Source organism: Falco naumanni, chromosome 5 (assembly GCF_017639655.2).
Source record: "Falco naumanni isolate bFalNau1 chromosome 5, bFalNau1.pat, whole genome shotgun sequence".
Taxonomy (NCBI): Eukaryota; Metazoa; Chordata; class Aves; order Falconiformes; family Falconidae; genus Falco; species Falco naumanni.
This window is the reverse complement of record NC_054058.1, coordinates 16,759,160-16,786,556: the sequence shown is the minus strand read 5'-3', so window position 1 is coordinate 16,786,556 and position 27,397 is coordinate 16,759,160. Positions and strand designations below refer to the sequence as shown.

Sequence of the window (27,397 nt, the reverse complement as noted above, 5' to 3'; positions counted from 1 at the left end):
ACTCAGTGAAAGAAGTGTACTGGGGCCACCATGGCAGGAGAATTCTCTACAGCAGCAGAAAGTAGATCACAGTCCAGAAAGCTTCAGCTTACATGAAACTTCAAAACACTTGATTTTACAGGGGAATCACTACCTAGAAGAACATAGTTTAGATTTAGATTTCCTAGGAGCATCAGATAGAATTATTTTAAGCTAGCAGAACTGCAAGGTAGCGCAGTTAACACAGCCAGGCAGTAAATGCTTCCAATAAGAGATTCTGCAATCAGAACAGGGGTCAGTACAGCAGGGTAGGATCCAATTTTCCTTTTGGATCCAACAGCCTTAGAGAGTACACAAAAAAAAAACCCATTGAAATTTACCCCTTCAACACCCCAGTGGTTCAGTTAACGTATTCTGATTATTGTCATTGCTACTCACTATGGCTTACAGAATATGGAAGAAAGTGTCCATACCATCTCAGCAGAATTAAAGACAAAATCTTCAAGTCAGGATCTCATAAAAAAAAAAAAAGTTCAAAGCCCAGCTCTTCCACAGACTTCCTACATGATCATACTAGTTTCCAACCAAGAATTGGATGACAACCAGTGCTTTGTTCTTTAAAACCTTGTCTGATCAAGCTATGAAAAAGCGCTCCCTCTTTGGACCATGCACTTCCTCACTAGCTTCATACAGCACATACCACACTCAGCCTCTGGGTGTCACTGCAACTACAGCAAGCCCTTACAGCAGGTAAGCTAAGCTCCCCTCTACCTCATCCCTCGAGGGGCTAAGAAATTTTTCTAAACGAACTATCCCTACAATACCAAAGGCAGAAGTGAAGTTGTAAAAGCATCACTGAATTCAAAGAAATCCCTTTAGTTCAAACATTCTTTCAAAAGACATCTTTATTATAAAAGATATAGAAAAATTAGAGTTAAACTTATTTCTTCCACAGTGTTAATCACAGCAGTTATTAAAAAACACAAGGTAAACATGTTTAAGAGCATTTGTATACCAAATAAGTGTTTTCTACTTGCCATCAAGTATGGCAATGACATGCTCAGTATCAGTGTGGTAACAGCAGTCAGCAAGCATCAGTCTGCTAGAGGCCAGGGAAAAAGCTCCTCATTTACTCCCGTGTGCCACATGACTGCACAGTGAAGGCAGACCCAAACTGCAGGATTTTAGCCCTACTCTGCTGTTGAGGCAGATGTTCCAGCTCCAAGCAGTAATGGGATTTATCTCTCTAAACATCAGATGAGTTCAGTCACCTCAGATACCATGTCATTAAGCTTTCACTCCTTAAAGGAAAATGGCCAGAAAGTAGCTTTCAGCTAAGTTCCCAGATAAGATTATTTTGGCAGTTTCCTTACTAAGGTTGTTTCTTACGTACTTACTACCAAGAACTTAAGATGGTGGCCAAGAACTTTAGTTTCTCCCACTAGGGCATTCACTCATGGTGGTTCCATTCAGGTAGAACAGCTGTTTGCCTTCAGACAGGAAGGACAATGCACTTTGCTGCCCACACTAAAGGTACAAAGATAGTGAGAAGGCAGAGCCACCATAACCTGTATGAAGATATAGGACGAGACCTCAACCATCATTTAACACATGACAGATCACCACAAAACATGGAACGAGAAGACCAGGATTGGCCACGGTGGGTAAGGGCAGGTAAAACCAAGGAAAGTCTCAGGACTGCTTGTGCATTTATGAGCCAAAACCACAGTGCTCCAGTTTGCGCTTTCAGAATGGCTGTTTGTTTTGTTTTTAAGGAAGCAATTAAAGCCATCACATGAGATCACAATCCTCCACTGAAAACAAGTGGTCCCTTATCTGTTTTTGCACTACTGCTTTGGGCAGATGTAATCCAAATTGGTAAGGAACACTTTCAGTCAGCAAGGATCCTAGTCAGTATTTTGCTAGCTGAATGATGTTTTCACCCCTTAAAAGGCAAAATTAAAAAATATACTGATTTAAAGAAAAAATAGCGTTTCAACCAATTCCAGGAAAGAACTGCCATTGGCTACAAGAGCTTATTTAGTTGTTTTTATGACAGCACCATCAAAAAAAAAGAGACCATACCAGAGCAGAAGCAAGACACAGGCTGTTCAGAAAGCAAACAAGGATGCAAACCTCTTGTGTTCTCTTAGAAGTCATCTCTGCAGAGACCAGATGACGAGCTTGCTACAGAACCATCCGAAAGCAAGGGAGGAAGTCTTCTCGTCCCAGATCAGGCCCACTTCCTGAGCCCCAGTGTGCACACTTACAACAGTTAATTCAGTGCAGTTTAAATTCAAGTCACTTAGTTTAGCTTGCAAGATTCAGTAATACTCCTTGGAAACGACTATGTCTGCAGCCATGCATTTTGTACCTCTATTAGAAGGGGATACTTCAGCTCCTTCTAGAACTCCTCCTTCTCTGTATGGTCCTTATCTCTCATCCCTCGCAATTTGACAGACTGCTCACCTTCAGGAGTAAGTCAGGCAATATTTCAGTAGTGTTTTCCACACCATCAGGGAAGAACCAGCAGTGTACAGGTTACTTTTTAAGGGCTGTTTTATCCTTCACACACCTAAACATCAGACTAGATCACCACAAGACAAATACCTGTACTTGGCCATTATTATAAGATTCTGCAGTTGGACATATGCATGTTACAGCAGGCTGAGTGGGCCACTGAAGAAAGAAAGTCACAAAACAGTATGTAGTGTACCAGACAGGTAACTTCTCTTCCAGGCTAGGCAAATATGATCCTCTTACTAAGCAGGACAGATCGGCAGTGGTAAATCCTGCAGTACTAGCTGGTTTGCTGGTGATCACTTATCTTGCCCTTCCAGATTCTTCCTCTGTTCCCACCAGTTATTTGGCAGGTTACAGAAGCAACGGAGTTCTCTCCCCAGCTGGCTGCTCTTTCTGGAAAAACTCTTTGATATGCAGTAGCTTGTTATGAATTCTCTCTCTTAGGGGAGGAATGTGATGGCTAGGGTCTAAGACATTAGTGCTTCTGCGCTCCCTTTCCCTCTTCCAGGTGAGATAGGGGTGTGGTGGGAAGGGCACTTCACTTCTCTCTCGGCGAAGCTGCACAGTCACTCCACTGAGGGCCAGCATTGCCCACACTGACAGGATAATGAAGTCTGAAAAAAACCAAACAGATTCCTATACCAAAGCAGAACATTCCTTCCTTTCCTAAGCACAAACACTGAACAAGTTTAGCAACAGAGAGGAATGAAGTATTGTCTCTGCATCCACACATGCCTAGAGCAATTCCATGCAGAGGCAGGAACACACATGGAGTTGAGATGAGTCCATTCAGCCACCATATTAGGTCTTTTGACTGCCCACTCTGCAAACTGAACAGCAAGGTGGTAGTCCAAGCCCGAGAAGCATCTTTCACAAGGGCCTTTGTCACATAACACTTGCTGAAAGATTTGCATTTCAGTCTACTCAGTATTTATTTTGGAGAACTAGAAATTATTACCTGGGTGTTAAATCTCACTGTACTTACTGTGTTCTCCTTCCATCCCTTCCTACCTTCACTCACATTTTACAATGGAACCAAATAAGACTTTAAAGAAAAAACACTGCTTAAGAGCAATACTCACCATTTGTTTGAAAAGGCACATTGGTGTAAGCTCTGCTGAAGTAATCATTGAGGACCCTTCTGAGTAGGTCTAGGGTGATATAAGCAAGACTTGTGTAGACGTAACAAGCAATAGCTAGGACCACTGCGTAAGAGCCTACTATTCCAGAGGCCAGTATGTTCAGCTAAAGGGGGAGAAAACCACCACAGCTTTAGGAGACTGACAAACATTCTTTATTCCCCACCTCCTTAAGACATTATTTTGTATCTGTTCTTCCACAAGAAATCAGCTGCACATGCCTGTTATTTACACATACTGTTACGACAGCAGAAGTTGACTAAGTACAAGTGTTAATGGATGCTATGTGCAACACTGCAAAAAGTCACTCCTTTGCTTATGAACCATTTAGCCCAAGTAGGTCTGAACAGGAGCTCCCTAGAGCTGATCCAGTGCTGAGCTTCACAAAGCTGTGTTGAATTTTTTGTAAGTATCCCACAGGACTATATGTTGCAACAAGAAGTCTGACACCCCTTCCCTCCCTCCTCCTGTGTCAACAGTGCAGATTACTTACGATTCTTGGACAACCAACAAAAAGCACTGGAATCATCAAGGCTACACAAGAAAAGGTCACCCAGAACACCACATCGTCACGGAAAACCCTGTAGTCTCCTGCAAAGACACCATATTCCACACAATTTACCAGTTAGCAAAACAGTACCTTTTTTGCAAGTGGTTGGAGGTGAGCTCCCCCTCCACCAAGACTCAGTACCTTCAGAAATAACTTGGAGTACAGTGCTGAAGAGCTTAGCTTTTGAGCTCAAATACCATTTAAGATACATTGTAACAGTTAATCAAAATAAGAAAGAAAAAAAAAAAAAAAAAGGCTGTCACAGTCAAGTATAGGGCCTGTACTCTGGACAGCAGATCTTATCCATGAAACAAAGATTTGTGATGAAGTATGTGTTACTCATTTGGCAAGAATTAAAAGTACCAGAATACTTCTGCCCAATAAGAAGCCATTTTATTGCCTATATAGGTTTATAATCTATAAACTTGTATCTATGCGAGTTTGAGTACAGTGCACATGCAGCCATCGCCACAACACAAAGCCAGAAGTTTGTTGCCTTAGGCAGAGTAATTAAGTCACTCAAACTTTACTTTGCTCCCCCTGCTTTCTAAGGCTTGTGAATTAAAAACAGAGAGGACAAGTTGACCCGCAGGTGAGTCACTGTTTCACTTTAACAAAGAACAACCAGGGACTGCGTGGATTATCACAAACTTGTGGCTCAAGTTAAACACAAGTGACTAGAGAATGAAAAACTGTCCCACCAAGGGTTCTTCAGTTAAACAGAGTTTTGAGATTTAAAATTACAACAGAGAAAGCAGTATGGCTGACACACTGATGTTCCAGATTGATTCCAGCTCATCAGCCTTTCTTGCTTTTCAGTGATATGTCTGTTGTTTTCTCAGTAAAATCATTCTGAAGACCCTGATGTTAACCCAGCTGCAAATACAACTTTGACTCTTACACTGCAGTGCTCCCAGAGCCTTGAAGTGTAGCATGGTAAAAGGTAACAGCAAGAGTTCCTCTTAATCCATAATGCCTTTATGCTTGAAGCCTCCAAGCTAGACTGCAGATTTTTGACTGTGACTTTTTCTGGATAGAGAACAAGACAGACAGCAAGTGCATGCCTGGGGCAGAGCTGGCATCAGACTGCTGAGATGGCATGCAGTTTAGGTAGGAAAAGCCTCAGCAAGTTCTCTGCAGAATAAGAAGCTTCCTCTTCTCACCACTGCAGATTCCCTAAGTATTTTAATTACAGTGCACCTGAAAGAATGCTTCAGGCACATCTCTATTCTTCCCAACACTTGAAAAGTAAACATCACATTAGGATAAACACCAGATAGCAGCCCTCAACTTAGAGCCTTGAAGTGTCCCTGTAATACAGTAGGAACACACCACTCAATAGCCAGCAGAGTATTTCAGTGCATACCTAGTGGAGTAAAGAAGACCGTTGATGAAAAGAGAAATCCCAGAACAAGTCCAATAATAAACATACAGAGTAGGACAGAGCCAAATCTCCACCAGCTTGCAGCCAAGAGAAGTCCTCCGATAATTCCAGCTACTGCTGTCAAAATAAGACGCACTGAAAAACGAAAGGTGAAATATCAACACTCTGAAAACTTCAGTTACTGCAGTAACTTATTCAGCAACTTCACTTACATGATTGATTGACTTTTTTCGGACAGTTTTCATTAGGTCACAAAGTCAGTATTTACTTCATGCATTTCACTCAGACTCCAATATGCAACTAAGGACTGATGTACGCTACTGAAAGAGTGGCGTAGGGCTGGAAAGAAAGTCTTGCTACCATCACCTTAGCGCCCTAAGGTCCCAGGGCAGTTAAGACTGCAACAGCTCATGCACATGTATCAAGAAGTAACTACACAAGCTAGGACACCGTTGAAAAGAACTAATTCTTGCTAATCTAACAAACAGTGTGCAGACCTACTTCCATTTTTACAGATGAAATCTACATTTGATGTGAAACTGAGGTCCGTCCATTATGAAAGGAGCAGATTGTAAGTTTTCAGAGTTTCTAAAGACCTCTATCTTCCTTGGAGAGATACTCAAGTTTGTCCTTCATAGTTGCAGCTGTTAATTCTGCCTCACTATTTGACATTGGAAGCAACAGTTACTCTTGCACATTGAGCTATTATGGTAATCAGAGTTCAGTTCAGGTACCCAGGTATCATCCTCCCATCCTTCTTAAGGCTGGCCAACAACAACCACAACCAGTATTTTACCCAAGGGATTCATAACAACTATACTCTAGGAAGAGCCCAGGGCATCCTGCCGTATCTACTCACCATCATAACCAAGGCCAGTTACCCTCGTAATGAATACGAAGAAGAAGAATGCTGCAAATATGAAGCCCATGAAGAATAAGTCTAGAGAAGGAACAGAGATTTAGTATGGTGTCATATCACTTCATACCAAGCCCACTTCAGTACATCTTCAGATATCCTTCATCTTATAATAGGGAAAGAACATATCAGCTCCCTGGCTGAGAAGCACAAAAGGAAAGCCAGACAACACTGTTCTGGAAAGGAGTGGCCTCAGGGACTTCAAACAGTCAAAAAATTTACATATTTATATCTATATTACCAAGCATGCTCCCTAGTTCTAGGTTTCTATTCTTTGTATACTGGAAACTTCTTGCTCTATACTTAAAAGCCCAGATCCTGCAAAAGCAAAGCAACGGATCTAATTGGCATGTAATCACTATCAAGCAAGTGTTAGTAATAATACCATCAGTCTAAATTACAGCAGTTATGCTTATGAAATTCCAACCAGACTTATGAGAAGAAAAAAACCCCAAACCATTCTGTACCTGTTTTCCAGAATCTGTGTCCAAAAAAACAAGTGAAAAGACCTACAACGGCAAGAGCAGTGAAGAACACTTTGGTAGAGAGTTTACCTACAAGGAGAACGAGAGGGTTACTACAGCATTCCACCTAGTAGTCCCAACAATGAGACTAGGGTAAGGTCAGGTTGCTGTCAGAGTCTGATAACTTAATAGCTGCCACTCCTTCAAACACACCACATGAGCAGACCTGCAGTGTCTGAACTAACAGTTACCTTGATAGGATCTCCAACAGAATATTGCAGACTGATTGATTAAGAAATCAGGAGCTTACTCATTCAGAATACTGAAGTTTCTGCAACAATTACTTAAGTAGCAGTAGTATGCCGTTTAGAATACGGATACAGCTTTACCTGAGAATTTTCTGCTCCGCTTTAAAATAGGGACATCCAATCATATATAAAATTCAGTGCTACAGGATTAGTGACCCAGGCAGCAGCTATAGTCTTTATCACTGATCATGAGAACAAGCAAGTTTTACTTTGTGTATCATATTCTAACCATTCTTCTTGTCCCTCCCATAGTCATAATGGGAGTAGCAACTTTGGTCTTTTTTTGCTCAGATCTATCATTACAACTTTGTAGTCTTTCCACTATTGCTGACATTATCTTTATGCTCACCTTAAGTAATTTTGTCTTTTCAGATTACCTGTAGGTTACAGATTCCTGTTAACAGCAGCACAGTCAGAAAAATCAGGTTGGTCCCCAATCTAGTTAATGTTTTATTAGCTTAGTTTCACATGCAGCATCTATAGCCCTACAAATGATTTAAGATTATGTATCCAGTTCAAATGGAAAAAGCTAGTGTCACTACAGAATTCAAAGTTATGTATCTGCAAGCCATTTAATGATGAATTGTTTCACTTCGTAAGTGAAAGCTTCAGTTGCTAATATTTCTTAGTTTTATTTCATCATTCTAGAATTTATCCTCAGTCAAGAAGTAGACTCCATCATCAAGTAACAAAACATATCCAGTGTAAAACAGAGCACTCCTCCATAAATACAAAAAAAATATTCAAAAGCACCATTCAACATTTTGGACCACAACAAGCTTGAGATCAGTTCACAAGGACACAAGTTCTGACTTACTGAGAGAAGAGCAGTTATCCACTAGGTCAGTAAAGCTGCAGGCGTATGTATGCACAGGTATGTATGCAGCAGAAGTGTTCCAAAGAGGATCCCATACTATGACATTGTAGATCACACCTTGTCCAGGAAGTGAGGAAAAGTAGACATTGGTCTTGTCATCAGCTGTCAGCGTAAGCATCTGGAACAGAAAATAGTATTTTTAATTGAAACTGTTTGTCACTGTTACTGATGGCTTGCTGATGTGTCCGTCCAGCTGAGACAATACTCAGCAGCTCAAGGAAGATGATCAGGAAGAACTCTAGGTAAGAGCTCTCCTATTTTGAACCCTCTTAGTATTACCAATTGAAGCATTAAAGGCTCACAGGGGGGACTGCACGTCCTCCAACATTACTATGTTTTCTGACAGGGGAGAAGATTCTCCCACTCATGTTTTGGTCCTTCTCATTTGAGGACACAGTTAAGGTTCCCTGCCTGTCTACTAATCCACATCTGGCCTGTGAAGCAGGCAATGCTGCCATTCTACTCCCCAGCATGGCCAGACAGGTTATGGCCACCAAGATTCTCCCTCTGCTCCTTCCAATCTCTCTGCTGGGGGCTACATAAATATGCAGCAAGTGTTTGCTCTTGCATATCAGATCTCTTTATGCCACTCTAAACAACACCCATTTCAAGTCCAATTCTGCTGTATCCTCCCCTCCGCTCTCTTCCTTGCTCTCTTCCCTGCTCAACCCTCAGCATCTGAGGATGCCAGACTTCGGCATCTCTCAGGCACTGTAGGAGACTATCCATCTTTATCAGAAGTGGCTCTGCCTCTGGATTTATAGGCACTCTGTGGCAGTATAGCTAGAAGCAAGTGATGTCTTCAGCATCACTGAAGGAGCACTATGACTAACACAGTATTCAGCAAGCAGAAGGATACTGCAACAAGAGCTTGTTTCATAGAGAAAAGGGTGCAAGACATAGAAACCCCTCATAACCATCACTAATATCTACTTAAGAGTCCACTGCAAGAAATCCCAATTCTGCCACATTTCAGGCTGTGCTAACTAGCCACCTTTATTCCTAGAGAGAATGGTTGCCATTTTATACGCATCACTCACTGTATACTTCCTAGCCAGAAACCCCAAATACAAGCAAGAAGCCTGAAGCATTAGCAGCTTGCTTATGTCACCACACAAGGAAAGTAAGCACAGGGGAGAAGAAAACATAAGATAATGCCACTGCCACAGGCCTGTTACACCAGTGTTTCAGACTTACTTTAATGCCATTGACTTTGATACTTTGCACCTCAGACATCTTCCTTATGTGGCTCATGAGTACCATTTCAGAAAGATCATTCTCTGGTAAGAAGTACTGGTAGACATCATAGTGCAATCGCCATCTGGAGTTCTGACCAGTTCCCGAATCACAGGATGGTGGGTTTGCTCCTCTACAATTAAGAAGACATCAGCACAAGACCCCAGATCTTAACATTAGTTTCCCCAAGCAAAATACTACCAAATTGGACAGGTAGCTTCTACTTTTTAGAAGTTAACACCAGCAACTAATTCAAAACTAGACTGTCAATGTTTGCGAGTACAGACTACAGCAGTATTATGTAGAACCACCCTGATGCAGGTAGTGTTTGGGCTGGTACCTACCTTTATGTTTACAAAGGCTTCCTATGAGTTGTCATAACGAACCAGCATAAGAATTCCAAGAGGTCACAACCACTGAAGATCACATAATCACTGCTTGTTTTTCCATGTACGCTCTGATTATAGCCTTCCCCATTACCTGCCTATCACTTGCGACATCAGGCACCATTCAGGAAATAATGCCTTACAATTTGAAGTCTCAATGTTAAACAAAACTATAATCATTATCATGGTTCAGTACCAGTAAAAGGAATTAAACTGGCTATAATACACAATTGCTTCTTAAACAGATTAAGTCATTGTGAGGAATGGGAAGACCCAGTATTTGCTGACTGCTTGCACATCTGAAGTTGCGTAATCTCTCTCACAAGATTCAACTCTCAGCTTTTCTCTCTCATGTGTTACCTCTCCCTCTCCTCCATTTGTTGCAGTGAGCAAGATTTCTGCCAGCAGCTGGATGGTCAGCCTTTTCAGCAGAATCTTGGTTTATGATCTTGGCCAAATAAGAAGACAAAGAAGGTCTTGCTCAGCATACTGAAGGCTTTCACCCACCTGGTATATCCCAGGTTTGCAGGTGCAAATTTGATGTGTATATCAGCCAATGTGTAATCTAGGTAAATATTTGGATCCACTTCCAAGTCAAATTCCAGATTGCAGCCTCCAGGAATAGGATCTAGAACACAGAAGAGATGACTGTAACAGTTTTTACTTCCCCCTTGCACAGCATCAAAAAAGTTCTAAGACCTCAGCAGCGCAAGTACTTGCAAGCATAGTCTGCTTTACTGAGCACACAAAACTGTCAGGTTCTAGTCAACCTAGATTGCAGCCAACACAAGCTGTTTCAGTGCAGTCTAAACCAGGTCCTGATACATACACACAGCAGTTTTCTACTCTAAGGCTGAAGTCACCACAAGACCACATAGTACATTCCACATACAACTCAATTCAGTTGTGACACTAAATTTTTTCAGCCCATTTCCAAATAATTTCTGGCATCTCCATCTTATGTTTGACCATGTAAGAAAATCAGCTCTGGAAGGTCAGTACTTCATTTCATAGTTAACTTGTAATAAGCAGAGTTGGTATCCTTAACATGTAATAGGAACATACCTTTCTCCATATAGGGAATAGAGATAGCTGTGCTGAGCACCTGGCTAGCATCCAGTGACCGAAGGTACCACGTGCATACAGTCTGTTGAGGCCGAAGGATAGAAACCAGTCCTTTGTCTACTCCGATTCCTGAGCTGTTCACAGATGGATTCTGGATAGAAACAAATTATATAAACAAGCGGTTCTTGAGAAGATTTCTACTACAGCTTCATGTATTGCACAGTAATCACATTCCTGCCACAAATCTGTAGGGCACACATTTCAGTGTCAGTTGCCACTGCTGAGTCATTCAGCCCTTCACTAGCAGGTAAGAAGAAGATGGAAAGAAGGAGCTGGAAAAAAAAAGGGAGTTGCCTCTGACACCACACACTGCCTAGGTCAGGCTCAAAACCACAAGTGATAAGTTTGAGACTACTAAAGAGTTAATAATTACACGCAAGTTGCAGAGAAATCTAGCTAGTTGAAGGCTACTGCTGCACAGCAATAAATTGACTAGTAAATGTGTAAGACTATTGGAATATCCCTCACAAAAAATTACGGGAAGCATAAAGAGCATTGTGGGAACCAAAGTGCAGAAGCATGTCACTATCTCCACCAGAATGGAGATGACTGTATGATAGCTGGCTTAACATGTTAGACAAGTGCTTGGGGCCAGGTCAGATACTGACCCAATTCCCCACACCACCATGCCTTTCAGAACCAGGGATCTCGAGAAAAGATCAGGCAGCAATAGCAGTATCACACTTACACAGGTGGCACAGCAAACTGACCTGCAGTCAAATTTATTTTGAGCACAGGAAGTGTGCTTTGTACAAGGCAAAGTGTTGCCTCAGGTAACTGTAAAGGAAGCACTTTGGACCTGGCAGACTTTAGGGTCTGGCTCAGCTTCATATTTCTAGAGGCAGGCCAGCCCCAAAAAGCAGTATAGCCATATTTATGCATCACTGTCCTTGGCCTGGTAAGGCCCATAAATACAAAGATGGTCTGGATTGACAGCAAAAGATTCTACCAGTGGTAATCAAAGACTGAATAGGTGTAACAGTAATGTCTTAGGCCTGTAATCCTAGCTATTCCACCAGTACAAAGACGACAGAGCTGGCTGACTTGTGTTACAGATTATTCATCTCGTAAGCTTCCCAGGATACTTCTTGGCACTCCGTATATTCTCAGTTGGAAAATACTGATGGGGAGAGGGAAACTGGATAGCAGATCCCCATCTACTACCTTCGGCTTAGTCTAAGTTCTGCTCAAATACCACTTATGAGCCCCACACAAAAAAAACCCCAAACCATCACTATTTCATTGCATCCCAGTAAAGATGGGATAAATTAAAGCTAGCATATAGCTAATAGGAACACTTATACTGTTGGCTAGAAGTAGCAGCCTTCACAGGAGCACTATGCTCCATGTGCCATGAAAGGAGAATTAGATTCAGAACAAGGAGCTGGGGTAACAAGACATGTTTGTAGGGGTTAGATCCACACCACATGAACAGCAGACAACTAAACATCCCAAAGTAATCGTTTAGTGTACAAGGGATATGGCAAATACTTAGCATGAATCTGTTTTCAATTTGACAAGTTGATAGATAGTAGTCAGCAGTCACATGTCAAAAGCACCACTTCCACCAGAAACAAAGAGCCTTGAAACATTTTCAAGCCAGCTCTGATATTCCTTTAGCATTCATTCCTCCAAAATAGCAGCTATGACATAAGTACAAGAAAGGATTTCTGAAGCTAAAATAATACTGTCCAAGAGTCATGCAGGTAAGATATTACTTATATAGCTTCAGTTCTATATTCCTACATGTAGCAAAGCCAACTCCCATGTTAAAAGACAAATAGCATTTAAGAACAGAAAAGTGACACTTTTACTGTACCTTATCAAAGGATATCACCACATTGCTTTGCTGAGCATGTACTTGAAAAATAACAACAGTTACATTGCTTGCAATGTTCCTGATTACAGCTTCCACTGGATTGGTTTGGTTCAGTAGCACGTTTCTGAATTTTCCCAGGGAAAGCTCAAGAAGACCTGTATTACAGAAAAAAACCAACACTTTTTTTGTCCAGAGGGAAGCAATTGTCAAGGGGAGCCTGGAAGCTTCCAGTAGCCCAATATTAGCTGGGAACAGAGCAAGATGTTTTATGCTACTCTCATCCTGTAATTAAGGTGTATTAACGTTTCAGAGATTACTGTACACAGAACCATACCTACAAGAACAGACACAGCCCGAGAACCCACCATGCAGCCTGGCACCCACCTAAGCACAGGGAGCCGGACTTCCTCGCAGGAGCTCAGTATTTGATACAGCAGAGCTCATCAACAACAGACACTAGCTGTGACTGACCAGCTAATGCAATCAACAGCAAGTAACATTCAGTAGAGTAAACAACTGAGGACACTGACGACTTGCTTTTCAGCAAATCCAGACAAGTATGCTTGTATTAGCCAGCTAACTTGCACAACACCTGTTAGCCTTCCTGGGTGAACTTTCATGGACCATGGGAGTTGGAGTCAACTTCTGTACAGTCAGATCTGTAGTTTACATATGTATACTTACCTACTTTCAGCTGCATCACGTGTCTTTTGCTCCCACACTACTCTTTATTAGAACTGCTGGACCCCAGTTCCCATATCTAGAAATCTGACTAATATTCCAAGACATGACCAAGACCATTTCTTCTTATGACAAGCATAACCTCGTGATCCACTGCCATTTTAATTTAGAGAGAGCCACATGACCTAGGATACAAGATTCTTTGAAAATCAGCTTTGGCTTGTCATTCAAGTCCTGCAAGAAATCCTGGTTTATCCCTGTGCTGGGCTCTTGAGGGACAGGGGATGTCAAGAGAGGAAAGAGAAGCAGCTGTACAGAAGCCACAAGATCCTTTTGGTGGTGGTTAGCAGGCAGACAGATGCTTGCAGAGCATACACAAAAACACCCCCTAAAAGTTATCAAGCCTAAACATATACAGAGTATTTCCTCAATAAAGTTGCCTCTTCTCGAGTAAAGGGTTGATATTATCAAGTACTCCAACAGAAGCACAGAGTAATCAACAGCACCATCCCATATACACTGTTGCCAATGTCTCAGGTGGTCTCCCATACAAAAAAAAAAAAAAAAAAAAAAAAAAAAAAAAAAAAGAAAAAAGGGATACAGCCTTCTCATCCAAAACCATACCCAGTACTCTAAATCCTTTCCTGTTATTTTTCCACCCTCCCTTGCCAAGAATTAGCATCTTTGGCCAGCTTCTTGGCCTCTTGACAATATGTAAACAGAGGCAAGCTCCTACCCTCGTGCTTTTTCCACTCACCTCACAACAGAGGAAAAGCCTTAACTCATCTCACCTTGCTAACTTCAACCCTTACATGCTTACCTCCAAAATTCATACCAGTACTGCATCACCAATAAACCCCAGCTGAAATATGGGGATCACAAACCATCTATGAAGAACACAAAGATTCTCCATTTTTCTGTCCCATCATCTGCAGTTTGTGTTACAGAAGAAGTTTCTACTCAAAGTTTTCAAACAGTAATGAATGTAAAGTTAGAGCTAAAAAACAGCTTTGTGTATTCTTCAGTTTCTGATAGTCCCCTGAACAGCATTCAGCTATCCTCCTCTCCACTCCTTAGCTCTTAAGTTCTACCAGAAGTGCAACTAGCAGTATGAATACTAAAGAAAAGTATTCAAAAGGCACAAATTATATATCTATGCACTCAGAAATTTGGAGTGAAAGCTTAGAATGTAGGAAAAAATATTTTTCTGATCTTTAAGAACTTCAGCAGAGTTTCCTGAACCACAAGATCTTCACATTTAGATGTTCTTTTAAGGAGAAAGCTGAAACTATTACATCCTCTCTGTGCCCTACATCAAGGGGAAAAAAAAGCCTACACTGCTCAATCTTGTTTCTCACCTCCACTCTGCACCTCTACCCAGAGGTCTCTGCATAAATAAGAACCTATTTGTCAGCAAGACATGCAGCCACCACTTCAATACAATCATGTGACTCTAAATGTCAGAGGCACTCTCTCAAGTCTAATTAGTGTGGTAAATTAAGGCATAGTGTTCTACATTGCTTTACTGTTTGCATAATGGCTCCTAAAACAGTTCATGTGACACACATTTTAAACCAAAGTCTGGACAGAAGAGCATAGATTCTGGCTGAATAACAAGATTGGCTACATCCATCAGACAAGTATTTTTCAGCTTCTTGTTCACAGGCTCCTTGAACCACGCTAGATTCTAGCCAGGCCTGAAAGATGACTAAAAGGACAATTCACAAGCACTGCAGACCAGCAGGACCTTCTAAGTTTTCTGGAAGAGCAATTGCTATGTGGCCAGACTACAGCACCTTTTCAGCCTTCTCTTTTTCTGTCATTTTAAAGAGTCATTGTTTGTGCTCCAAGCAAATTAACCAGCTCATCAGGCCTATTCCTATTGCAAGTTCTCAGACAGACACTAGACTACCTGAGCTACAAGTTCAGCGTTGTCAAAGATGAAGGACAGATACCAAAACCTCCATGAACATGTAGTACTGGCCACAGCATGCAGGCTTCTTCTTTGGGCAAGCTTGATCTCACTGAAGGTAGCATACTGAACAGGACTGCAGGTTCAGCAGCACATGCAGCAAAGATACCACAGAAGTGAGGTAGTTGAGCTGGTAAGTCAGCAACAGAGCCAGGAACAAAATCCAGGCATCCCAGCTTGTTTTGTTTCACTTGCTTTAGACAGTGAAGGTCTGGAAACACTCTGGGATAGCCTGGTATCTTACCTCTTCTTTCCTTGCAGGGATAAGTATGATGGTCCCTGCATGCCAGGGTAGTTTTGCGTTAGATACAAGGGCAGAACTCTCACTGTTATAGAGATTATCAACTTAAAACCTACTTAAAGGAAGTCAGCATTGCTGAAACTGAACAAGAGCAGAACAAAGATGGGAGCGTTGAGCACATGTTACTCTCTACACTAGTACCAATACTCAAACAGGAGCACAGATAGTCCAGCATATTAAAAACTGACGAACAGAGCTGGACAACAGTCCACTCTGTCACTCACATTGTATCTTTTCTCCTACATGAACAGCAAAACCAGTAAAGACAGCAAAGGAACCAAACCTCTCTGAGCTGTTCTGAGATCTAAAGTCATTGTTCCTAACTCTAAGCAACAAGATAATGAACACTACAGAGGCTCAGCACTTATTATCCCCTCACTGTGACACTGAGTTTCACCAACATGCAACATCCAGCTTGAACCATTTCCATTCTCTGATTCAGTGCTGAGCTCACAGTTCATTTGATGTTTTAAGTAAACCACACTTCGGCTCCAATAGTTAAGTGTCATTTCCCTATCACCAACAAACAGTTAACCATATAAAGTTCTTAGTTACACCCAGCAGACCAATTTCCATTAAGAGACACAAGTGAAGAAATGCCATTGCTGCCCACATAGGATCAGTCTTTATCTACAGATACATGCTCAAACATCATGGTTACCTCAGACCAAGAAGGTCTCCACAATCAGAGAAAACACATTTCTACTTCGTGCCAACCAGCTTACAGTGGATATGCAGAATAATCTTATGTAAGCTTTAAGAGGTAAGAACAACTTTCAGCGTATAGAGTACATCAACAAGTAGTCACATGAAGACATTTAATGGGAGACCAAATGCAAGCTCAGACTAAAAACTAGTTTGCATAGGGAAAACATGAATACACAGTTACTAAACAGAATAAAGCCAGCAGCCATATTATATCAGACCTGTACAGAGCTCTGCTACAAGGCCTCTGTCTTCCCACACTAGTAAAACCTCAAATAAAGACACCACACACACCCAAAAGAAGCAAGAAGATTTACAAAAGATTTTATGTTTTAATTGCATGTGTATTGAGACTCATGCTTAGAGCACAGTTTCATGCTTAAAGCCAATATTGCCGCATGGCTTGTCACCAGCTGCACCACTCCCATCCCAGAAGACTATTCTGTTCACAAAGTTAGCGGTCATAGGGCCTTCTACTGTCTGAAAACTGAGGGGAGAAGTACCCGTCTCACCCACTTACAGTTTTACTAATCCACTTTGATTATCAGCCAGAACACGCAAGACCTGGCCTCAGCCACATTGCTGGTACTGTTGATTAAAGTGTCACTTGCACACGTAGGTAGTAACACTTCAAGATGCACATAACCAGCTACCCAATACATTCAGACATCTGAATAGCTTTGTCTGAACCTCTATTTTAGAATGTTGTCTCTGCATAAACTAAATGGCTAGCGCAAAGTAAACTGACCCATAAAGCTCCCTTTATGAGAGGGGCACTAGTCAATCCTGATTACACTATAAATTTGCTTTAGTTTTTCCAACACTAAACAACCTGGTTTGGATGTAGCAAAACAAGGCCAGTTGCACTCCTACTTAATGAAGGTGGAGCTCCTTGGAAGATAAAACCCATGATACATAAACCACTTCTGCACAAATCCTGACCTTGAAGAGCTACAGCCCATCAGCAACCCAGAGAGATAATACAGGCCATCACGCTCAGATTTTACTTATCAGCACTTTTAAAATTAAGCAGAATCTTCTAGTATTAGGAGATAGCAGAGCCCAGCCTTGCAAACCTGTGTGTCCACAACTGACTAACAAGACAACTTCAAATAAGTGAACCATTAAGCAAGTGTCCTTGCTTAAAGGGCCTAATGATCAGCTAGACACTGGTACACAAGTTACACAGCTTATTAGCTTTTCATGAGAAAAACACTTTCCCCCTCCACCCTCAATTATGCAAGGAAATACAGCAACAGGCTCCTTCAAGGCAAAGCAGTTAGCTTAGTCCCATATTTATTCTACCTTTTTACATACTTTTAAAAAATAACACATGACCCATTTTCAATCAAGTCCAGGAGACAAACTGCCTGTCAGCACATTTTAATGCAAGCGTTAAGATCTAAGAACACTGAGCACTCATTCTCAGACCTGCTAACCACCATCAGTTACCAAGTCTAAGCTTCTTGGGCATGAGACTTGGGGGCATGGTGGGGAAACAACTCTTCCACACTTGAGGCTGATTCCAAACACTGTCCCGCAGTTTTACAAAGTATCCCAAGAGTACCTTTTTTCCTTCTGGAGAATTAAGCTTCATTAGAAGCAGGTCTAAAAATAAAGAAAAAACTAAGATGAGGCTTACATCAGCCCTAACATAAGATACTACTTGCTTATCTCTGAAAGGAAACTGATTATTTTTTTCCTTTTTTCGAACAGAGAAGAACTTAACCAGAAAAAAAAATAAGCAGATTAACAGTTGAATCTTCACAAGCCGTAGTCATTATAGTACACTTACCTCTGAACACCTATTTTAGTCACATGCAGGAGCACAGGGGAATTACAAAAAAAGCCCATGCCAAAAAAAGTCAGATTACATCAGCACAGCCAACAAGTAATTTTAGGAACCAAGCTCCAAATTCTAAGAGGTTTTGCTCTTTTCCTTAGTTTTATAGGGACAGTGGTTTTCAACCCACAATTCACAGGGTGCTGGTAATTCATGGCCACCTGTATATGGCCATAAACCAAACTCCACTATTAACATTGTTACTTTTCTCATACAAGCTCATAGGTAGTGAATGTCACCTTGTTTTCTTAGGAGGAACACAACCCTACACCAGACTCACCAGCCTGTAGTATATCCCTGAAACAGCACAGTTAAAATTAGTGCAGTATATCCGTGTAAGAGTTAAAACGATGGCGTTCGTAGCAATTAAACTGCATAAAGAAAAGGGGGGGAAGGGCGGGGGGCAGGATGAGCTCTCCCTACCCACATCAAAGATTAAGATAACCACGACTATACAAAACTCTTCTCCAGCTCCACAGACAGCCTGCACCTTTGCTTTGATCTTCACTCTTGCTCACCCCTCCAGACAGCAGCAGGTCCCACCGCCGCCGCCTGGGACACCCCCCAAAAGGCTCTGCCGGCCCCTCCATGCAACAAGCCCCTTCCCTTCCATCCTACCTGACATCGACCCGGCCAAAAAGCGTCTCTTCCCCCATCCAAGCGAGACCCACCAGCCCTCCCAGCCGCCTAATGGCGGCCACGGCCCACAGCCGCCGCCACCCTCCCCCCACTCCCCCACTCCCCGCGCCGCACTCACCTGAGGCACCGCCACAGCGCAGGACCCCCAGGAACCCCAAGAGCATCACGACGTGAGGAAGGACCCGCATGGCGCTGCGGAGGGAAGGGGAGATGTGGCTGGGAACGGGTTAGGGCCATGGGGAGGTGCTTGAGAGCCAGGCGGGTCCTGTTACGCGGCGCAAGGCGGGCGCTGCGCCACCTCACAGGACCCGCCCAGCAGAGGCTGCTCCCGCCACCGGCTGTTCCCGTTACGCGGCACCCACCTGCCTGAGGAGACTGAGGTAGCGGCCCCAGCTGCTGCCCCCAACGGCTTTTATCCTCCCAAGCCTCGTCCGCCGCCCGTGTGGCAGTTACAGGGGTGCATAAAGGGCTTGGGAAGGTCTCCAGGTCCGGCCGGGGGAAGGTTGACATTTTTACATTTTTTTTAAATTATTATTATTTATTTTTAACGCAGCAGCCATTTGGTTTTGCCTTATAAAGAGCAGTAAGAAACGTTGCTAGGCCTCAGAGGCTCCCTGGAGCATGTCTGAGATACCTCTGGCTGCAAAGGTGATTCACAGGCACATGATGGGAAAAAACAGAAGTAAAATTAAAAGTCTCTTTTTAGGGGGGTGTATTTTTTTATTATTATTTGGACCCTGATTATGAATTTACATCGTAACAACTCTAGAAAGCCTTGCACGATCACCCCCATTGTGTTTATTTTTCCCCATCTTGCTTTGATGTGGTTTCCACTTAGAATGCAACAGTCTGGCATAAGAACACAGAGGTGAGTGCTGGGTCCATGTTTATAGCTATTTTAGATATATGGGTGTACTTTCTTCTCCTTGCCTTTGCCTGCTGTGCATAGGAAGGCAGCTTTTCTCCATCAGGCTATCTAGTTTGCTGAGGTTATTTTTGTTCTACTCAGCGAGGTTCCTGTAAGTCAAAATCCATGAGATATTAAAGGTCTGTTTAGTGTTGCCACCATGGCAGTCAACCTCTCTGAGACCTCAGTCACTTTTTATTCACAGCTCAGCAGTCAAACTGCTCAGTCCTTGCCTGCGAGAGGCTTGTCTTGTGCCGTGAGCCTCACTTGTTCCAGCCTCAGTCCAGCAGCTATCCCACTCGTGGAAATCCAAGAAAGAACCCGTTGACTTCAATAATAATTGTAAACCCCTTAAAAGCGTGTGGTCACTTTTGGTCTACAGCACAGTAATTTGTGACTTGGCTTTTTAACGGAGGTGTACGAAGGCAGCCCGCAACCCCAACCGTGGCATCAGCAATACACTTCTGTCGGATGAGTTTGTATCGTGGCAAAGAGGGTAGCTGTAAGCGGCAAGACGAGTCTTGCAGCATATGCATTGCTGCTGGGTGGCTGCACCCACAGCATCGCTGACGACTTCAGCCAGAAGAAACCCCTGGAGGTCTCCAGCCCAGCTGTTCCCTGTTAGGGGTTAGAGGGATTTTTTTACCTGCTGCAGTCGTGAGCACGAACTGGCGTTCCTGAGAGAAATAAATGGTCGCGATACGCCAGTTCCTCCAGCAGGACGGCACCCGTTGCAGCGCCCTTTCCTCCGCCGCCGCAGCGCTCCCCGCCGGGCACTTCCCACGGCGCCGGGCGCGCCCGGCCCGCCTCTGCCACGGCAGGGTGTTACTGGGCGCCAGGGCCCGCCTGGCCCCAGCGGAGCCGTTCAGCAGCTGCCAGCCGCTGGCGAGAAAGCAAGAGGCGTCAGAAATCGGCTGCTGTGGCTCTGACACAGCGCGGCGCTGCCCCCGCCTGGACCGGGCCTCCTCCCGGCCTGCAGGGGGCGCGCCAGGACCGCCTAGCCCCACCGGAAGGAAACCGGGGCCACCTCCCGTCCCTGCCCCGCCCCTCTCCCGCCCACCCAACATCCAGGCGCCCGATTGGCTGCGCTGGGTACTGTCGGGTGGGTGGCGGCGCCATGGCGGATCGGTTAACGCAGCTGCAGGACGCGGTAAACTCGGTGAGGCGGTAGTGCTCTCTTCTCTCCTCTAGTGCCCGACGTTCTTCTTACCAGCGGGGAGTGGGGGCTGGTGCTGGGTTATGGCCCCTCCTGCCTCCGCGGCCTCTGCCACTGCGCTCGGGCCCGGCCGTTGCGGGTGTGAGGGGTCGCGGTTGTTCTCCCCGGCCCCGCTGTGGCAGCCCCCAGGTAGGGGGGTATCGCCACGGGCTGCGGGGGTGGGCTTCTGCGGGGGTCTGCTGATATGCAAAATAAAATTGAAACGGCTTTAGTGGTGAAATAAATTAACGATCGCTTTACTGCTTGCAGCTCGCAGACCAGTTCTGTAATGCTATTGGAGTGTTGCAGCAGTGTGGCCCCCCAGCCTCTTTCAGCAACATTCAGACAGCAATAAACAAAGATCAGCCTGCTAATCCAACAGAAGGCAAGTGTTTCTGCACCTCCTAACAAAACGTGAACGTGTTCTGATACAATATGCTCTATAACTCAACATCTGTACATGCTTGGCAGACAATTCCACCATGAACTGCTGGAGTGATTGAAATTAAGTCGTAAATTGATGTCAGCTGCACTTGCTGCAGAGGACCATGGTAGCAGAAATGTAATTTTAAGTACTAAGTAAGCATTAAGATTTATTTCTTGTGCTGGTTTCTTTACACAGACACAGTAGCGCTACAGATAGAAATCATTTTAATAGGGCTGCTGCAAGAGGTTGTTAATGAGTTGTCCACTACTTCCAAGAAATCTTTTTAGAAAGTATGAACATTAGTTTTATGAAATCATGTATGAATTTAAAATTATCTGTGTTGTAAACTTTTAATTTGCATTTCTCCATTTATTATCTGCTTATATAATTAAGGAATAATGTCATGTTGAATCTCCCCATTGTCATTTGTGGTTTTGTTGTTGGCTTGTTTGGTTTTGCGGGGCTTTTGTTGGTTGGTTGGTGGTTTTGAGAGACAAGAAACTAGTGTTAGGACACTGAAACTGGCAAGCAAACTAAAGTTTTCTCTGATTTGAGAACTTTAAGTTAGTGAATTTTAAGTTAGTGTTTAAATAAGCGTGTTATTCTAATTCTGAATCTTTTTTCTTCTCCCCCCCACCCCAAGAAAAAATTGCATAATTTTGTATCAGATTACATTTGTCTAGCAGGATGTCAGGGGAGACTGGTTTTGAGCACAGTGATGCACCTTCCAGGACAGTTGAATACTAGTTGTTCATTGGTCTGATACTGGAGTTGGAAGTTCCAATAGTTTGCTCTCTGATACTGGAATTGGAAGAGCCAGCTGAAAGGCTTGTTTGCTTCTTCATCTTCCCTGCTGCTGTTCAAGGTGCTGCCAGCATCAGTGTGGTTCCAGGAGCTACAGGCCTTGTTAAAATCTTAAAATCATAAAATCATTTAGGTTGGAAAAGACCTTTAAGATCATAAAGTCCAACCATTAACCCAAGGCTGCCAAGTCCACCACTAAACGATGTCCCTAAGCACCCCATCTACACGGTTTTTGAACACTTCCAGGGATAGTGACTCCACTACCTCCCTGGGCAGCCTGTTCCAATGCTTGACAACCCTTTCAGTGAAGAAGTTTTTCCTAATACCCAATCTAAACCTCCCCTGGCGCAATGGCAGGTCATGACTGAGTTCTCTTTTGATTTGTCTTTTCCTAAAATTCTGAATATAGTGACTTCAGTAAAATCATACAGCTATGTTAGTGATGCTGATGAGGCTACCAGTTATGTGTCTTTAGATATTCAAAGTCTTAGTAAGAAGGCCTTAAAACTCTTTACAGGTAAACCCTGTGATAACCTTGAGTAAGCTTTAAATGAATATGTTTGGTTTGTTGTGGGTTTTATTAAATTAAAATCAAGCATACCTTTGAGAATGTCAGTCTTTTCTATAATTTTTGCAATTGGATATTATTTTCTCTCTTCTTCCAGAGACTGTTCATGAACCAAGCAACAGAAAAAAATACATAAAATTTTAAATTGAAAAGGACTGTTTCAATATTTTAGTGGTAGTAATGAATTAATTCAAACTGAATAGACTCATTTCCACATGGAAATGTTTTGTTTCTGGCTTATGGTGTCTCTTATTAAAAGTCTATGTAGTTCTTTCAATAATACAGCAGCTAAATAGCTACATAGAAATAAATATATGTAATATATAAAAAAAAATAAATATATCTGTTATAAAGTTCTAGTCCTTTTCCATTTCTCAGGGACAATTTAACTTTTTCTGTGGCTGACTAGGAATTATTTTTTAAAAAATAAAAAAACTCAAATTCTTTTACTAATTATCTGTTTCTTAACATGATTTAAATAATCTATTTGAATCACTATCTTTACATTGTTTCTAGTGTGGTGGTTTTTTTTTTTTTGTCTAGTGGCAGATTTCAAGGCAAGGATTGAAAAGATAAATGGGTTTTTAGCTACTTCTCAATACTTAATGTAGTGATTAGGACACTTAATACTGATGTTAGTAATTTCTTAACTGGCTAACGATGATGGAGTTCTAACTATGTTCTCATTTGTACAAAGCCCAGCCCTTTGTATAATCAGTTCCCTTTTAATCTAGGATTGGAATCAAACCACCTTCATCTCCTAGTGTGGTGGGTTCCCATCAGTTGTGACACTGTTGTTTTCTTCATGTAGGAGAATTTTAACACCTGTGTACTTCAAGTCTGTAGAATTTTTTGTGCTGTGTATGCAGAATTGTGCTTTTTCTAATAATGTACTGAGTAGGCTGACTTTCTCTTTTTTAAAGAGTATGCCCAACTGTTCGCAGCATTGATTGCACGAACTGCAAAAGATATTGATGTTCTAATAGATTCCCTGCCTAGTGAAGAATCGACAGCAGCTCTGCAGGTAAGTGTTCTCAAGTAAAATATCAAAGCATAACTGAAGGCAAACTTTCCTTTTTTTAAAACACATTTTTTATTCTTTAGGCCAGGTAATCTTGAAAAGTGATTTTAATATAAGCCTGAAGTTTTCATGAGGGTAGCCTGTGAGTACTTTTTAGCCTTAGTGGAAATACTGAACTTCTGTCTAGTTCTAAAAAAGGTTGTACACAGTGATAATATTTTAAACTTAGTTTTCTGTTAGACTGTTTAAAAAAAAAAAGTGCTTTGATCATAACACTGGAATACTGGAAACTGCTACCCCTTTTTTTCCCCAGCTGCTCCAATATTAATACAACAGATGCAACAGTACTGATGCATTGTGGGGTTTTTGTTGGGTTTTTTATCTGCCTTGGATAATCTTTCACATTCTGTTGCTCATTAGGAGTGTGTTTCATTTTGTAGCTGCAGAGCCAACATTTTACTAAAGCCTATTGTTCTTCCACAATGTTTCTGGTTGTTAAAGGGTTTGCAGGGTATCCTTTTAAGTTCTCCAGCTCTGTCACAAAACAGTCCTTTCAATTTTCAGCAATAGGGTATCCTCCTTTGGACCATCCAAACTTGGTGCTTTTGTTTCTTGCTCCTTCTCTCTTTAGACCAGAGGTACTCTAGGAAGAGCTTGGGAACAGAAAGCAGATAGGTAGCTATTAGCATATGCAGCCAGTATCATGACCTCCATTCCTTGCCTTACAGAAGCTGAACTGCTGCAAACAGCTTGTGAATCTTTTCATAGTACTTGGCTGTTTCTCACTTCCAAAAAATGCCTTGGAGCCCAAATTCAAAGAATGCTGCTGTGTTGCAGTTTGGTTGGGGTTTTATTGCTGTTACCTACAGATCTTGCCTATTAAACAGCATCTTTTCATTCCCCCCACTTTTTGATTCTAACTGCTAGATTTCTATCAAGTGTTTTCTGTTTAGAATGCAACAAGGATGCAAACAATGCTGTTGCTCTGAGAACCCTTGAACTGCTTTAAAATCACCTGAAGGTTTTTGCATCTGGGTTGATAATCTGTGACTATTCAAAGGCATTTTATGGAAGATTAATACTAGAGGTGCCTGCTGGGCCAAATACAAAATGACTGGAGAGTGACATCAGATTTGGTTTTAAACAGAGGAGGTTAAATTTGGAAACTCTGCTAGTCACTATAATTGCTGAACATACTAATTGGGCCCATTAACACTAGGATAATTTCATGTAACTGCGTATTTAATGGCTGAAGATAGCTTTCCTGCTGCAGAAAAATTACAGGCTTCTTCCATGATTGATCAGGGTCTGATCATAGTGACAGCTGATATAGGGAAAGCAAGGTGCTCCAGAAAGAGGAATTGGTTATCCACTATGGCCGTGCTTTCCTTAGAGGTGATACTTGAACAGTTTCTTGCTCTGTTAATGCAGAATCTTGTTTCACAAGAATTTCTGATTTTTTTTTGTTTGGTGTGGTTTTGAGATTAGTTAGCTTAGATTCCATCAGTTACTGATTTTAGTTTTCATTTTCCGTTGTTTCATTTGCACAGTATTAAAGGTAAATACTCTGACATTCTTTAAAAAATGTTTTGAAGGTGCTTGAAACACTCTAAAATATGCAGTGTAAGTTTTGGTGAGAAGAGGTAGATAGATACTTGGTTAATAGAGATGTACTTAGGCCAGTCTTTTTTTTTTTTTTTTTAATACTAACTTTGTCCTAGTATATGTTTCAAATCTGAAGCTGATATCATGATAAAAGGGGCTGCTACACTAATGCCCAACATAATTTACCTGTCCCATTTGAGTTCTTTTGTGGTGAAGTTAGTATTACATGTTCTGCTCAGATCTGTGGCTTGTCTGTAGTCAACTGTTTAACAGCTGAGACTGAAGTAATTGAGCTGGATTCTAAATTTCAAACTTTTACCTTTTGCCATCTTCCTTCTCTGACCCTCCAAAGGCTGTCAAGTCCTTTGTGTTTAACCTTCACTAAAAACATCAGTGTTGCAGAACAGAAGGTGAATACGTGGATATAATTTGCTGGTTAGTTTGAGCATGACCTCTTAAGGACCTGTATAATTGCTTCCAAAAATACCAGTTTCAAACTATTTTGTTTTGTCTTTTCTATTGCCCAGTTAGAACACGGTTTAGTAGTTTGGAATTTGGTAAATATTTTAAAGTATTAAAATAGTTTGAAGTTAATATGTTTAATTTCACTAAGTCTTTTGTAACTGAAAAGCAGTTTGGTTTTGGAACAAAATATTTAAGACTAAATAATAAAATTTCATCTGAAATATGCTATTTAAAAGAATAAGTTATGGTTACATCTTGCTTAGCACCTTTCAGTAAGGGAGTGAGGAGAGGGATAAATACTCGTCATCAAGAAAAGCAATACTGAGCCAAGAGTCATAATGTGAAAGAAGCTAAGATCTCTGGTGATTTTTTTGTGCTTACTCCATGCGGATATGCACCAGTTTAGGCTGCAGCCTATAAGGAGTTGCTTTGAAGTTTTAAGTATGTAATTCAGGAGCTAAAAGAGAATCTTTTTCTGTTTTAGGGAGTGCTAACTGTTCCATCACCATCCTTTAGTAGCGAAGTAAATTTTGTATTATATTTGAAGATCCTTACTTTTCTCCCTTTTATTTTAAAGGCTGCTAGCCTGTATCGATTAGAAGAAGAAAATCATGAAGCAGCTGCCCGTCTGGAAGAGGTAGTTTTTCGTGGGGATATGCTGCTGGAAAAAATACAGAGTGCCCTGGCAGACATAGCCCAGTCACAGCTGAAGACAAGAAGTGGTACGCACAGCCAGCCCCTGCCAGACTCATAGCCCCCGGGGGCAGCGTGTCCCTGCGTAGCTGCCCTGCTGGCAGTCATGCTGAAACAACCCTCTATCCACTGGGAGCTGTGACACCCAGCCCAGCTCTTGTGGGACTCTCCTGTGCTCTGATCGTCGGTAACAATGTCTTTTATAAAAGCTCAAACTGCAGTGTTTGTGTGAGAAGGGCTTTTACTCTGGAATTGGTGGATCTGTTCTAGAATTGCATGAATTTTTATATATGCTGCTTTGACTTAAAGTATTAATTTCTGAGCTTTATTTTCTGTTCATAAATATGTCTGCCTTCAGTCTGATTTGTTATCTTGATTTCACAGGTCCTAGTCCCTAAAGGGGGTTCAGGAGGAAAAATTACTAACAGTATTTGTGTAACTTGCTTGCTCCTACTTTCAAACTTTAATGTTCTGGGTGTATTTTTTGTAAGGTTCAAATAGACACACTTGAATTTGCCAGAGTTCCATGGAGACGATGCTAGACAATGATGTGAATACAGTGGTGGCCATCTGTTTTAATTGACAGAAATGGTAATTAAACATTTGTATTACTATTTGGCTAGTTTACCACCCTTTACAGAGCAAGTAAATGGATAAGTAAGCTCTAATGTTTGCAGAGTAAGTGTTTGTAATTCACAGATGGGTCTTTGACTCCCTTATTGCCACTGACACATTTACTCTTACTTGCTCATGCCATTTCTCGGCTTCTGCTGATACTCTGCATTCTCGTGGCAACCGGTGAACACCTTTAAAGCAGACTAATGAGGAAGCTTTGCTTGACTGGGAAGAAATTAGCAATGAGGAA

At 42.1% G+C, this 27,397-nt stretch overlaps 2 protein-coding genes across 2 annotated transcripts; one reads left to right on the top strand and one right to left on the bottom strand.

Annotated features, from left to right (window-relative positions):
* Nucleotides 1-866: 866 nt before the first annotated feature.
* On the bottom strand, nt 867-20,719 carry TM7SF3 (transmembrane 7 superfamily member 3). The gene is made up of 13 exons (XM_040596287.1): nt 20,401-20,719; nt 18,966-19,039; nt 12,707-12,861; nt 10,828-10,978; nt 10,270-10,390; nt 9,338-9,509; nt 8,081-8,258; nt 6,959-7,045; nt 6,435-6,515; nt 5,558-5,710; nt 4,135-4,232; nt 3,585-3,747; nt 867-3,116 (listed from the first exon to the last, which is right to left on the bottom strand). The coding sequence occupies exons 2-13, from the start codon at nt 19,033-19,035 to the stop codon at nt 2,854-2,856; spliced, it is 1,692 nt and encodes a 563-aa protein (XP_040452221.1). The 5' UTR covers nt 19,036-19,039; nt 20,401-20,719; the 3' UTR covers nt 867-2,853.
* Nucleotides 20,720-20,808: 89 nt separating this feature from the next.
* On the top strand, nt 20,809-26,889 carry MED21 (mediator complex subunit 21). Its single transcript, XM_040596290.1, has 4 exons — nt 20,809-20,913; nt 21,220-21,334; nt 23,672-23,772; nt 26,417-26,889. The coding sequence occupies exons 1-4, from the start codon at nt 20,872-20,874 to the stop codon at nt 26,591-26,593; spliced, it is 435 nt and encodes a 144-aa protein (XP_040452224.1). The 5' UTR covers nt 20,809-20,871; the 3' UTR covers nt 26,594-26,889.
* Nucleotides 26,890-27,397: the final 508 nt, after the last annotated feature.

Excerpts from the sequence above, each read along its gene's own strand:
- TM7SF3 (XM_040596287.1), bottom strand. The coding sequence starts at position 19,035 with ATGCGGGTCCTTCCTCACGTCGTGATGCTCTTGGGGTTCCTGGGGGTC. Across the intron at positions 7,046-8,080 it reads GGATAACTGCTCTTCTCTCA|GTAAACTCTCTACCAAAGTG; the intron begins GTAAGTCAGAAC and ends TTCTCCTTGTAG. Across the intron at positions 4,233-5,557 it reads GGTCTTCTTTACTCCACTAG|GAGACTACAGGGTTTTCCGT; the intron begins GTATGCACTGAA and ends GTGTCTTTGCAG.
- MED21 (XM_040596290.1), top strand. The coding sequence starts at position 20,872 with ATGGCGGATCGGTTAACGCAGCTGCAGGACGCGGTAAACTCG. Across the intron at positions 20,914-21,219 it reads TGCAGGACGCGGTAAACTCG|CTCGCAGACCAGTTCTGTAA; the intron begins GTGAGGCGGTAG and ends TACTGCTTGCAG. Across the intron at positions 21,335-23,671 it reads GCCTGCTAATCCAACAGAAG|AGTATGCCCAACTGTTCGCA; the intron begins GCAAGTGTTTCT and ends TCTTTTTTAAAG.